This window comes from Polistes fuscatus, unplaced genomic scaffold, assembly GCF_010416935.1.
Source record: "Polistes fuscatus isolate 324 unplaced genomic scaffold, CU_Pfus_HIC Scaffold14, whole genome shotgun sequence".
In the NCBI taxonomy this organism is placed as follows: domain Eukaryota; kingdom Metazoa; phylum Arthropoda; class Insecta; order Hymenoptera; family Vespidae; genus Polistes; species Polistes fuscatus.
The window spans coordinates 4,541,099-4,553,210 of record NW_025113042.1 but is presented as its reverse complement, the minus strand read 5'-3'; the positions used below and the strand labels follow the sequence as shown (position 1 = coordinate 4,553,210).

Genomic DNA, 12,112 nt, shown 5'->3' with positions numbered 1-12,112 from the left:
TTATTAGTAAAAAAAAAGATATCATAATAATTCCATTTAGTCAAAATTAAGATCATAATCATAGTCACCTAGTTAATAATTTTTACATGCTAGTCTGCAGATATCGTGTGTATAAAGCGATACATATATATATGTATGTATGTATTTATACACACAATTATATGCTATATTTTTTTTTAATGCAAAGTAAAATGTTTTTATGCAACAATGCAAAAGATCTTTTTTTTTAACTCCTTCTCTATTTCTCTCTCTCCCTCTCCCTCTTTCTTTATTTTCTCTTCACTTCATTTCATTTCTATAAGCCTATTAATATTTTACTGCTCCACTTTACACTCGATAGATGCAGGTATTTTAAATCGATTTTCTTTTTTAAAATTAATTTGTATGCACTCGTTCGACATTAAACTCTCCTTCGGGAAAGATTACTCAATGATAATATTGTATTTCTGCACAAAAATTGATAGATATTTATTTATATTTACTCACCTCAGTTTGGATTGCAGTTTACTCGAGCATTTGTTTGTTTGATTTTTGCTTTGCTTTTCTAATATTTATAAATGATTACAGTGCACATAAAGTGTTGTTAGAAAATTTTGGCATTTTTTCTTTTATTGTTCAAGTTTTTCATCATTATATCGAAATTGCCAAAAAATGTGCTACATTTATATATAGACTAGTTATATATATATATATATATATATATATAGCTAATTTATATTCTATATATTTCTCGAAATATTAATGTAAAACGAAAAATGATATGTGCCGAAGCTATATCCTTACTGTGTTTTGTGGTTTAAATTTCTAGCAATTACTAAATTAAATAAGGACTCTATATTTATATATATATATATATATATATTTATATATTTTATATTATATTTTATATATTTTATATTATATATATATATATATATATATATATATATATAAATATGTATGTATATTATATGCATAAGTATATTTATATATTATGATACCAAAAATCTAAATAACGAATCGCTAACGTCATTGAATGCAATTTTAAATACAATAATACCTGTACCATTTGACAAATTATTATTTGACTGTTTAATCATCATTTGATGTTTTTTTTATTTATTTATTTATTTTCTTTTTAAATCAGAATTGGTATCTCCTTGGTGGTAATGGAAGGAAGGTATTCTCATTCTTTCATTCTGTTTCCTAAGTTTCTCAGGTTGTTGTTACGCCTGTGAAATAAACTTAGTTTTTGTCAAGATCTTGATATGCCTATTATTTGTTATTATTATTATTATTTTATATATGTGCGCTTATATAGTGAATCTCATTTTGTGGTGAAAAAAGAAATCATTTTGAACTGATCTCTACAATAAAAAGTAATACTTCTACAGATTATTATTATGATAATGATTATTATTATTATTATTATTATTATTATTATTATTATTATTATATATACTATTATTACGATTATTATTATTACTACTATTATTACCAGATAATAATAGCGATTAATATATCTAATATCATTTTTAACAAAAGCTCATACCTACGTTATTTGTACATCTATATGCTGCTCTTTTGAGCTGGGGACATTTAAATGTGTACACCTGGTGCCCAATTTATTCGTTTTGATGATTTCCTAGGGCAGATGCTGGTTTTCATTTCATCGCTAGCTTTTCTCATTTTCTTTCATCCAAATTCTCTTGTGTCGAAGGTGAGGAGATAATAAATATGAAAGTATTTGCGTTTTTTATACGATATTTTTTTGTTTCTCTCCATTTCAATGTTTCTTCTATTGCATACAATATTGAATCAATACTACTACTATGAAAATGATATTTATAATTTATATATACATATAGACATATATATGTATATGATAATAAAATTTTTGATAGAGTTTAGTTGCAGATAAAATTATTGTTTGATATAATAAATAAAACATAAATATAAAATTTTTCTTTCTTTTTCAAAATCCTAATATATATATATATATATATATATATATATATATATATATGTATATATGTATATATATATATAGAGAGAGAGACACAATTGGCTGGGACAAATTTGTCTAATTTGCATGCACAAATATCACAGGAAGTCACACACCTTTGCCTTTCTTGAAATTTTTTTAAAAGCTTTCTTTTGTTTTCTTAACTTTTCTTATCACTATTTGTGCCTTGATTGTCTCTGCCAGTGTGACATTATTTTAATTACATCTTAATTTGTATTATTTATAGGTGTAAAAATTAATTCAGCACTGAGTTTTTTCTATGATAAACGATACTAATTTGTTGTTTTCTTCTAATCATCTTTAATAAAGATTAAGTTCTTACAAATTCATTAAGATCATTAATCAAAATCAAGATATATCAACCTAAAATTCGTACATAAAAAGTTTAAACATTTTATTTATTTATTTATATTTTTCTTTAATTATTAAGACACTCTATAATTAAAAGAATCGCACTATTATCGACTAATAAAAATTATAGTTATTCAAATTATTTAAAATAAAAGAAAAGAATACACTATGAGAAATATAGATTTTTACATATAGTATGTATTGAACGTTCTGTTTCTAAATTTTAATTTGTGTATTGAAATGTGTATTTTTAAAATAGAAAAAATTAATCTATCGCAAAAAAGAAAACTTGACGTCATTCTCCTTACAGTTATAATGATTTTATCAACTGATTTTATTTTACAATACGCAAAGTGAGTGAAGAAGACTGTACAGCAACTAAACTTAATCCTATAAAATTGTATAAGCGAAACGTGACATAGTAGATACTATATACTGCTAGTCAAGTATAAAACGCTTTTGTCATTTCAACTTTTAGATCATATAATTGAACAACTTTTTGTTTAACTTGCGTATTTTTACCATTTCCATTAGAAAAAACATTTATTCTGAAATGCTTTCCATCATTTTAACGCAGATAAGATTCTTATACCTATAAAGTATATCCACTTTACTGCTGTCAAATTCCATGCTAGTATACCTCCAATTAATAAGTAATCGATATTCAACTAATTCATATGTTAAACATAGTTTCAATTTGCAAAATGAATTTGACGGTTATAATTAAATAGTTGTATATATAATATTTAATATCGTCGCTGAGACTGCGCGTTTTGGTAACCAGCACTGCCACCTGCAAACAACCATAGCTCTTCCATTCAATCACTTTGAAAGTATAACTTTAGATTTGATTCAATATTTAATATTTTTATCGTTATATGTATATGTATATGTATATGTATATATATATATATATATATATACACACCAAATAAATGAATAATAAGCCTATATTTATTTATGTATACCATAAGAAGCAGTATATACTATTAAAGAATGTATCAGCGATTAATTTTTCTATTATTTGTTCATCATCTTTTAGTCCTAAATAAGATATTTCAATTTATCATTTATATTCTATGTGCATGCGCAAAATTCTTTGTTATTGTACCATATTAGGAAATATTTGTTAATATAATATTAATTTGAAGAAACAATGTCTTTTATTATTATATTAATAATATGCAATATCTTCTCTAATAACTAAGGATCCACCAATTGGCACCTAATTTATATTAAATCATTTCTATTTGATTTGCCTGATGTTCTCATGCCTAGCACTTTTATTATCATAATTGATTAATAAAAGAAAATATACATACGCATTACTACTTCATCAAATTGTATGCAACTTATACTTTTCTATCATTGATTATTAATCAGATTTATGAAATGCACTAAAATTTTATGATCTTTTATTGCTTTAAGAAAAATGATCAGCTAAGTAGTTATATATTGCTTTCGTATATTTATTCAAGTCTCCATGAATATCAATTAATTCATTATACATTCTTTCCATAATTAATATCTTACACCTTTTAAAGTATTTTTTTTTTCTAATATAAATTTCGCAATGTTCCTACTCCTATTCATTTTTAGTTTCTATCTATTTTGTAATAAAATAATTGAATCTTGTAGACTATAATTCTTTTTTTCTCTAAAATACGACGTTTTTACAATTTAACTAGTACTTACCATAATCCTGTTTGCCGTATACTCCATCCTGATTTGGATAATCTGTAAACACAAAAAATATAAATTTAAACCAATCTTGTAAAGATTTTAATTGTGTATCATACACTAGATGTTATGGTAGAACGAATTAGGGATGCAGTTGCAGAAATTAATAGAAATTAACAAGAAATTCGCTATGTCATAAACACCATGCTACAGTAATGTCAAACTTGTATTCGTGTAAGTGGGTACATTTTGAACAGCACATTTAGATAGTTGTATAACGTATGGTGTTATAACTTTTCAATAAAACTTTAAATGACCTATGTTTATATAACATTTCTTCTTATTTTTTAGTATAGAATACGCTCACAACGTATGTATGCAAAAGCTATTATAACAATTCTAAATTAAAGTATCTGTTTTGTTGTAGATAAACAATATGAGTACTGGCATTCAATGTATTAAAAAAAAATATAAAAAAATAATATTATAATTAAACAAAAGAACTAACCATAAGGTTGTGTTGAATAACCACCCCGGTTGATCATGGTGGTAGCATTAGAAGATCGGTCATCATATGGGTTGGCAGGAGCATAACCTGGACCCCCACCTCCTGCCACTGCAGCTGCTACTGCCTCCTGCTGGTAACTAGCTGTACATATATTATTTAATATTAATATACAATTAAAAGCGACTGTGTATCTTAATCAGTATACAAAAATCTTAGGATTAATTTTCAAAATTAATAAATTAAAGCAAACTATCATACGATATATGAGATTCATAAATAATACAGAAATTGATTAATTACAAAAATAGTACATATATGTACATAGAAAAGTATATTCATATTAACCTGAGGGTGGAGCTTTGCCATAACTATAAGGATCACCAGTATTAAAAGCTCCAGTTGCTGGAACAGCAGGAGCTCCTCCATACCTATTATCAGGTGGTGCAGATGGAGGATAACCCTGTGTACAATTAAAACAAATTATGTTTATATTTTCATTATTACATATTTATGATAATATTTTAAATAAAAACATATTTATTACCGCAGCTTGTGCATAATCAGGTGGCTGTTGATAGCTTTCATATCCTTGATATGACTGTGCATAACCCTGTTGAGATCCATAACCTCCACCATATCCTACTGGTTGCTGTTGTGGTGCTTGTTGTTGGCCACCACCATAGGCATTTCCAGCAGCACCATATCCGCCTTGACTATATCATAAATAATAAAATCATGTTATTTATATTAATTATATTTTATAACATTTGATATTTCTTAAAAACCATAAATTCTTACTTTGGAGCTTGCGTTGCATAGCCATTAGATGGTTGTGAGGATGGTTGATCAAATCTTGGTCTCTTTGAAGGACCACTTGCACCTGGTGGGCCACCACCTCTTTTTGTTGGTGCACCTCTGCCTCCCCTACTAGAACGATCTCCAAAACCTCCTCTTCCACCCGGACCACCTCTACTCGAACCAACTCTGTTAAAAATTATACTAATATTAACAATAAGAATTATAGAATATATAATAATAAAAATTCATTATAATTTACCTTGAACTACCACGACTTCCTCTGTCCATACCACCACGTCCACGGAAACTACTATTTGGAGTACGACTATCTCCTCTACCAAAATCTCCTCTACCTCTACCACGGAAACCGCTGCTTCCTCCTCCTCTGCTTCCTCCTCTTGGAGGACCACCTAAACCTGGTGGTGGAGGTCCACCACCAGGACCACCGGCCATTCCTGGTTCTGGAGGACCACTAAAAACAATATCTCACATTAATTATCTTAGTAAAACAATGAGTGCACTTGGCACTCAAACAGTTAATATTGAACGTAGAAATTTAATTCAAAATTTAAAATCAATCAATTCACTAGTCATGGTACGTTAACTATTAAATATTCTATATTTATATTATTTTAACAGAGAAATTTATTAAAATTACCCAGGAAAATGACCACGTCCACCTCTGCCAGGAGGACCTCCTCTACCTCTGATACCAGGTGGACCGCATCTCATTCCACCACCAGGTCCACTACCACGACCTCCTCGCATCATACTACCTCCTCTCGGAGGACCACCCCTAATATAAAAATACAAAAATTAACAAAAATGTACATGCAAGTTAAGGAATTTTCATTGATTCTTACGAGTATAGTTTAGGTTAAATGTAAGAATTTAATTAAAGTTAAAATTTACCTTCCTCTATCTCCAAAACCACCACGTCCTCTCATCGGACCACCAGGACCTCCACGACCCTTAAATCCGCCCCTGCCACTTGGAGCACCTTCCATTATATTTTAATAACTAAAATAATAATTGAAATTTTGTTAAAAAATTTTAAGAGAAAATAGTTACAATACAGACGCCATTCACAAAAGGACACGAAACCAATAAAACATTGAGCATTCATTACTTCATCACTAATCGATAATAAATAAATATCGATATAAATTATTAATCGATTTAATCATGCAATTGCTATAAATTTTATTATTAAAATACTTACTCTTTTTATATTAATTTAATATCAAAGCTTTCATAAATAAGAAACGCGCCAACTGTAGACAAGGAGAGAGGAAAATGGACGCCGGCTGCCGGAAAAAGATTCATCGACCACACATACCAGTCAAATTGGCGTTTCAATTTTGCCGGATATACAAAATATATGCAGCATTTTCATTAACGTCATTTAATAATAATTATTATTTAATGCTTTTTTATATCCCATTTCCTGTATTATTTATCATTAATAAATATATGTTAAGAAATAAACTTAATGATTATATTATACTTTTTATTATGTAATTATAAATATAGATAAGAGTACTATAATTATACTACTCTCGACTCCTAGGTATGTCCAGATTGGTTCTTTCTTTAAATTCAAAGAAATAATTCTTCATTTGAAACTCACGAAGAGTTATCGCAATACGTGTAAATTATTTCATTTTAATAACAAATTATTATAATATAACAAAAGCATAATTGTTATTAATTTCTATCTAAATGTTTAGTGTTAACCATGGTGTATATGCATATACATATATATGTACACACATACGTACAAATATAAAGCGCGTAGTACATCCTTTTGGACGACAGGTAGCGCCACTAATTACTTTGGAAAAATACTCTTTAAATCCCCTTTATTCGATTTTGTTTGGTTTCGGCTTAAGTCACATGACAAGTAAGCTTAACGCGATTGGTCATATATCTTTTGATTTAAACATTAGAATCCGTTGCTTGCCTTCCGCTATACGAAAACAGCGGTTTAAATTTTCTAGGAAGGTATTTTGTGCCAGGAAGTATAACTTCTTCTATAGACTGTAACGTATGTAATAGCGTCTTTAACATTAAGACATTTATTTTCGTAATATATTGTTATCGACATAAAATATCTAAAAAAGCATAAAAATGTCAAAAGACGAAAAGGAGTGCATTATCCCCGATGTTATACACGATTCTGGTAGTGGTAAAAGTTATCTTAAAGGTCGTTTCTTTGGTAAGGTAAGTCAATCTCTTTTTCCACCATAAGAACAGCATGTACCTAATGAAAGATGTGAAAATATTTTTAATTATGTTTTTAATAAATACATTTTATATATTCTAGTTTCATATCTTTTTTTTCATTAAAAATTCTTTTCATACTTTCTTTTCTTTTGTTAGATTAATATGCATTATTTAGTCAATAATCATTAATTAATATCTATCTTAATTTGCTATATTCGTATTATTATTTTTTAACAATGTATCAATTATTTTAATCTCTTAGCTTTATTAATGTATTCTAATGAATCATCTCTTAGCTTAATTAGTGTATTCTGATGAATCATTATATTTGATATTAATTATATTGTAAATGATAATAGTAAGTTGTAACTACTACCTGTTGATATGCATGTAGATATATGTTTAGGAAAGTTTCATGTTCTTTTATGTGTTTGAATTCAAATTTTTATTCATTTGGCTTAATTTCATATTTTTAATGTTTTGAAATTAATATTAATTAAAATAGTAGTTGATAAATTTTGTATTAAAATTATAAAGTGTATTTATAAAACATGGTGATAAAAGATGCATTTTTATTGGTATTAGGAGAGATCAATCACTTGTAAAATATATATTTATAAGGAGTAAAATATAGATATTATTGAATTACAACATATTTGTTTTCTTTTATCGTTTGAAGGGTGGTTTTGCTAGATGCTATGAAATCAGAGAATCAAAATCTCATCATGTTTTTGCCGGAAAGATTGTATCCAAATCGATAGTGACAAAGAGTAATCAAAGAGAAAAAATGATACAAGAAATTACAATACATCAAAGTTTAAATCACAGAAACATTGTTGGATTTCATGGATATTTTGATGATGCGCAAAATATTTATATTATTCTTGAGCTTTGTCGTAAAAGAGTAAGTTAAAAGAATTATATTATATTTTTAATGTCATTTTATATGAATTAATTGTATATATCTTTGAAAATTATTTTATTATTTTTTAGTCAATGATGGAGTTGCATAAACGTAGAAAAGCACTTTCAGAATGTGAAACTAGGTATTATATGAAACAAATTTTAGATGGTGTACACTATTTACATCAGAATAGAATAATACATAGAGATCTGAAGTTAGGTAATTTATTCTTAAATGATGAACTACAAGTTAAAATAGGTGACTTTGGATTGGCAACACGATTGGAACATGATGGAGAGCGTAAAAAGTAATTATTGAAAATTATTGATAATGCGTCATAATATGATTCCATTTAAATGAAAATAACATGTAAATTTTATATAGAACACTGTGTGGAACGCCAAATTATATTGCTCCAGAAATTTTAACTAAAGCAGGACATTCTTATGAAGTTGATGTGTGGAGTATAGGTTGTATAATGTATACTTTACTCGTTGGTAAACCACCATTTGAAACATCGAGTTTGAAAGAAACATATAATCGAATTAAACAAGTTCAGTATAAGACACCTTCGCATCTCAGTAAGCCTGCTATGAACATGATTACAAATATGCTACAAGGAATACCTTCAAAGCGTCCTCCTGTATCTAAATTAATGAAAGATACCTTTTTTTCATCTGGTAATTAAATCATTAAACCATTTAATATTATAAAAAACAAATATTACATGTTAATGCATTAATATTATTTTAAAGGTTATTTGCCAACAAGTTTGCCACTTTCGTGTTTAACAATGGCACCACGTTTGGATATGTTGGAAATGCATAACCAACGTAAACCCTTATCCGAAATGAATCTTAATGCTGGTGGAGATGGAGATGATAATATGTTCCGCGTGCTGAACAGTCCTTCACGTAAAAAACCTTCAGAAGATGTTAATAATGTGCACAAATCAAATTTAGATACAAAGAAAATGTTACATGCGTTAAAAGACCAATTAACTGTTGTATTAGCAACTAGGCCATCAAGCGAAACAGCATCTTCTGCAGGTATGTACTATAAAGATTATATTTATTAAATAAATATAAATCTTATATATACAACACACACACAGAATTTTACTTGCAAAATAATCAAATAATTTTGCTTAATGCAGAATATCCAAGACCATACCAGCTCTCCATGGAACCTTCAGGCACGCATATCCTTTCCTTTTCACATTATAAGACTAATTATCTTCATCTGTTGAAACTTATATTAATTGAATCATCCCTTCAATTTCTGCTGAATTTATTGTAATGCTACGGATTAATCTCTATAATTAATAATTTATTAAGATATTTTATTATATGTTATAACAATATTACGCAATATATTTATAATTTAATCTTATTTGAAATATATATTTGTTTAGATGAAATGACAGATCCAGCTGCACAGCCAGTAATATGGATTAGTAAATGGGTGGATTATTCAGATAAATATGGATTTGGATATCAACTATCCGATGATGGAGTAGGTGTAATGTTTAACGATGGCACAAGACTGATAATGCTTGCCAATGGTTTCAATATCCATTATATAAACCGTGATGGAAATGAATTGTACTATACTGTTAAAGATTTTCCAAGTACTTTGGACAAGAAAATGAAATTAATGAATTTTTTCTTAAAATACATGAACGAGCATTTAATGAAAGCAGGTGGATCAATTGCTGTTAAACAAAGCGACTCACTTTCAAGAATACCTTATATGCATCAATGGTTTAGGACACAGACTGCTGTAGTTATGCAATTAACAAACGGAACGGTACAGGTAAGTCAATCGCTTTATTTGATATTATTTCATTTTAATTGTTGTTTCAAGTTAATTAGTTTTAAATCTTTATTTTATTAATTCTATATATATTAATAATTACTTTTAGTATTATTATTATTATTATTATTATTATTATTATTATTAATTTTTATTTCATTTCGTTTTATTTATTTCGTTAAACATTATTTTTTTAGATAAATTTCTTGGATCATACAAAAATAATTATGTGCCCTCTAATGGCTGCTGTTACTTATATAGATCAAGATAAAAATTTTAAGACTTACAGATTTCAAACTATCCAAGAAAATGGTTGTTCGAAAGGTCTTTATAAAAATTTAGGATATGCATATGAAAAGCTTGCATTAATGTTATCAAATTCTCAGCGATAACATAATACATTAGAATAAAATTATATAAGAATATAGAACGGATAAATACGTTAATTTCAGCCTGAAAACACACACACAACAAAGTGTGTATCTGTACCTTAGGTTTAAAAACAGTAGACTACGAATTTATATTATATTGTCTTTATTTTTTTATTTTTTCTACTGTCTTTCTTTCTTTTTTTTTTTTATAGGCATATAATAAAAATTTCATAAGAATTTTTTTTTAATACTTAAAACGGTTAAAACAGTTAAAACAATATCGAGTGGCCTATAGTTATTGGTAGTATTTATTAAATTTGTAATGACTTAACAATAATTTACTTATATATTTTAATCTTTAAAGTATATGCCACAGGGGTCATCTATTATAACTATATTTTATTACGTGCGGTATTATTTTTCTGTTTCTTTTTCTTTTTTTTTTAAATTAATATTTTATCAATATTTTTCTATTCATTTTTTATATTTTTCGAATTTTTTTCTTAATTGTAATAGATGCTAAAATTGCTCTCTGATTTTTATAAGTAAAACCATGTTAAATTTAATGTTTACTTTCACTCTCTCTCTCTCTCTCTCTTTCTCTCTGTATGTCTCTCTCTATTTCTTTTACGTATTCCATGTTATGCATATTATAATGCAGATTAGAAAAATGTTTTCATAGCTCAATGGAGTAGTGCAATGTAATGTACGATCGATTATAACAGTTCAAAAAGTAAAAAGAAAAGAAAAAGAAAATATAAAGAAAAACAGAAAATATTTAGCATGACTGATTATCCTAATGTGTTTGTTAAATAAAATAAAGTAATACGATAGAAATGATGATGATGACAACTAAAGCATGTGAAACGATAGTTATTAGTACAAATTCTTTTTAGCTATGAAAATCTCTCTCATGTTCTTAAATAATAATTATAAAATTTTAATTCTATAATAAAAGAAAAAAAAACAAAAGCGCAGGAATTAATAAATGCCTCACATATCTAAAAACAAAATAAAAATAACTAAAGTATTTTAAATATATATATATATATTTACATCTTTTCTATATATATATAGAAAAGAAGATAAATAGAGATAGTTTTCTATTAAATCATAGGCAGGGATCTATGCTAATTATAAATTGACTTAACGAATGTAAATAATTATCTAAGAGGATAGACAATAAGATTATAAATATAACGTTGTAAGAAAAATCAATTAGTAACTACAATAGTACTGTTAACATTATTTTTATATATATAAACTGATTGTATATCAATTTTGCATTTAAAATGGACAATAAACTGTTTTCTTACATTTAATCGTCCGGAAGAAGAAAGTTTCTTTTGCTTTTTCTTACTAAGTTTTACGTTAAGGGCTACTTTTTATCAGTGGACCTCAAATTCTCGTAAAGAATTGAAGATAAACAATTTTTTCAACAAAGAATTTTTTCC

The 12,112-nt window shown here is 27.0% G+C and overlaps 2 protein-coding genes across 2 annotated transcripts; one reads left to right on the top strand and one right to left on the bottom strand.

Annotated features, from left to right (window-relative positions):
• Positions 1-2,285: 2,285 nt before the first annotated feature.
• LOC122514279 (collagen alpha-1(I) chain-like) lies at positions 2,286-6,736 on the bottom strand. Its single transcript, XM_043631006.1, has 10 exons — positions 6,565-6,736; positions 6,255-6,362; positions 6,001-6,138; positions 5,602-5,814; positions 5,343-5,528; positions 5,089-5,257; positions 4,890-5,004; positions 4,545-4,685; positions 4,052-4,093; positions 2,286-3,149 (listed from the first exon to the last, which is right to left on the bottom strand). The coding sequence occupies exons 2-10, from the start codon at positions 6,347-6,349 to the stop codon at positions 3,103-3,105; spliced, it is 1,146 nt and encodes a 381-aa protein (XP_043486941.1). The 5' UTR covers positions 6,350-6,362; positions 6,565-6,736; the 3' UTR covers positions 2,286-3,102.
• Positions 6,737-7,277: 541 nt separating this feature from the next.
• On the top strand, positions 7,278-10,699 carry LOC122514274 (serine/threonine-protein kinase polo). The gene is made up of 7 exons (XM_043630995.1): positions 7,278-7,565; positions 8,248-8,472; positions 8,562-8,779; positions 8,857-9,152; positions 9,228-9,521; positions 9,887-10,287; positions 10,485-10,699. The coding sequence occupies exons 1-7, from the start codon at positions 7,473-7,475 to the stop codon at positions 10,677-10,679; spliced, it is 1,722 nt and encodes a 573-aa protein (XP_043486930.1). The 5' UTR covers positions 7,278-7,472; the 3' UTR covers positions 10,680-10,699.
• Positions 10,700-12,112: the final 1,413 nt, after the last annotated feature.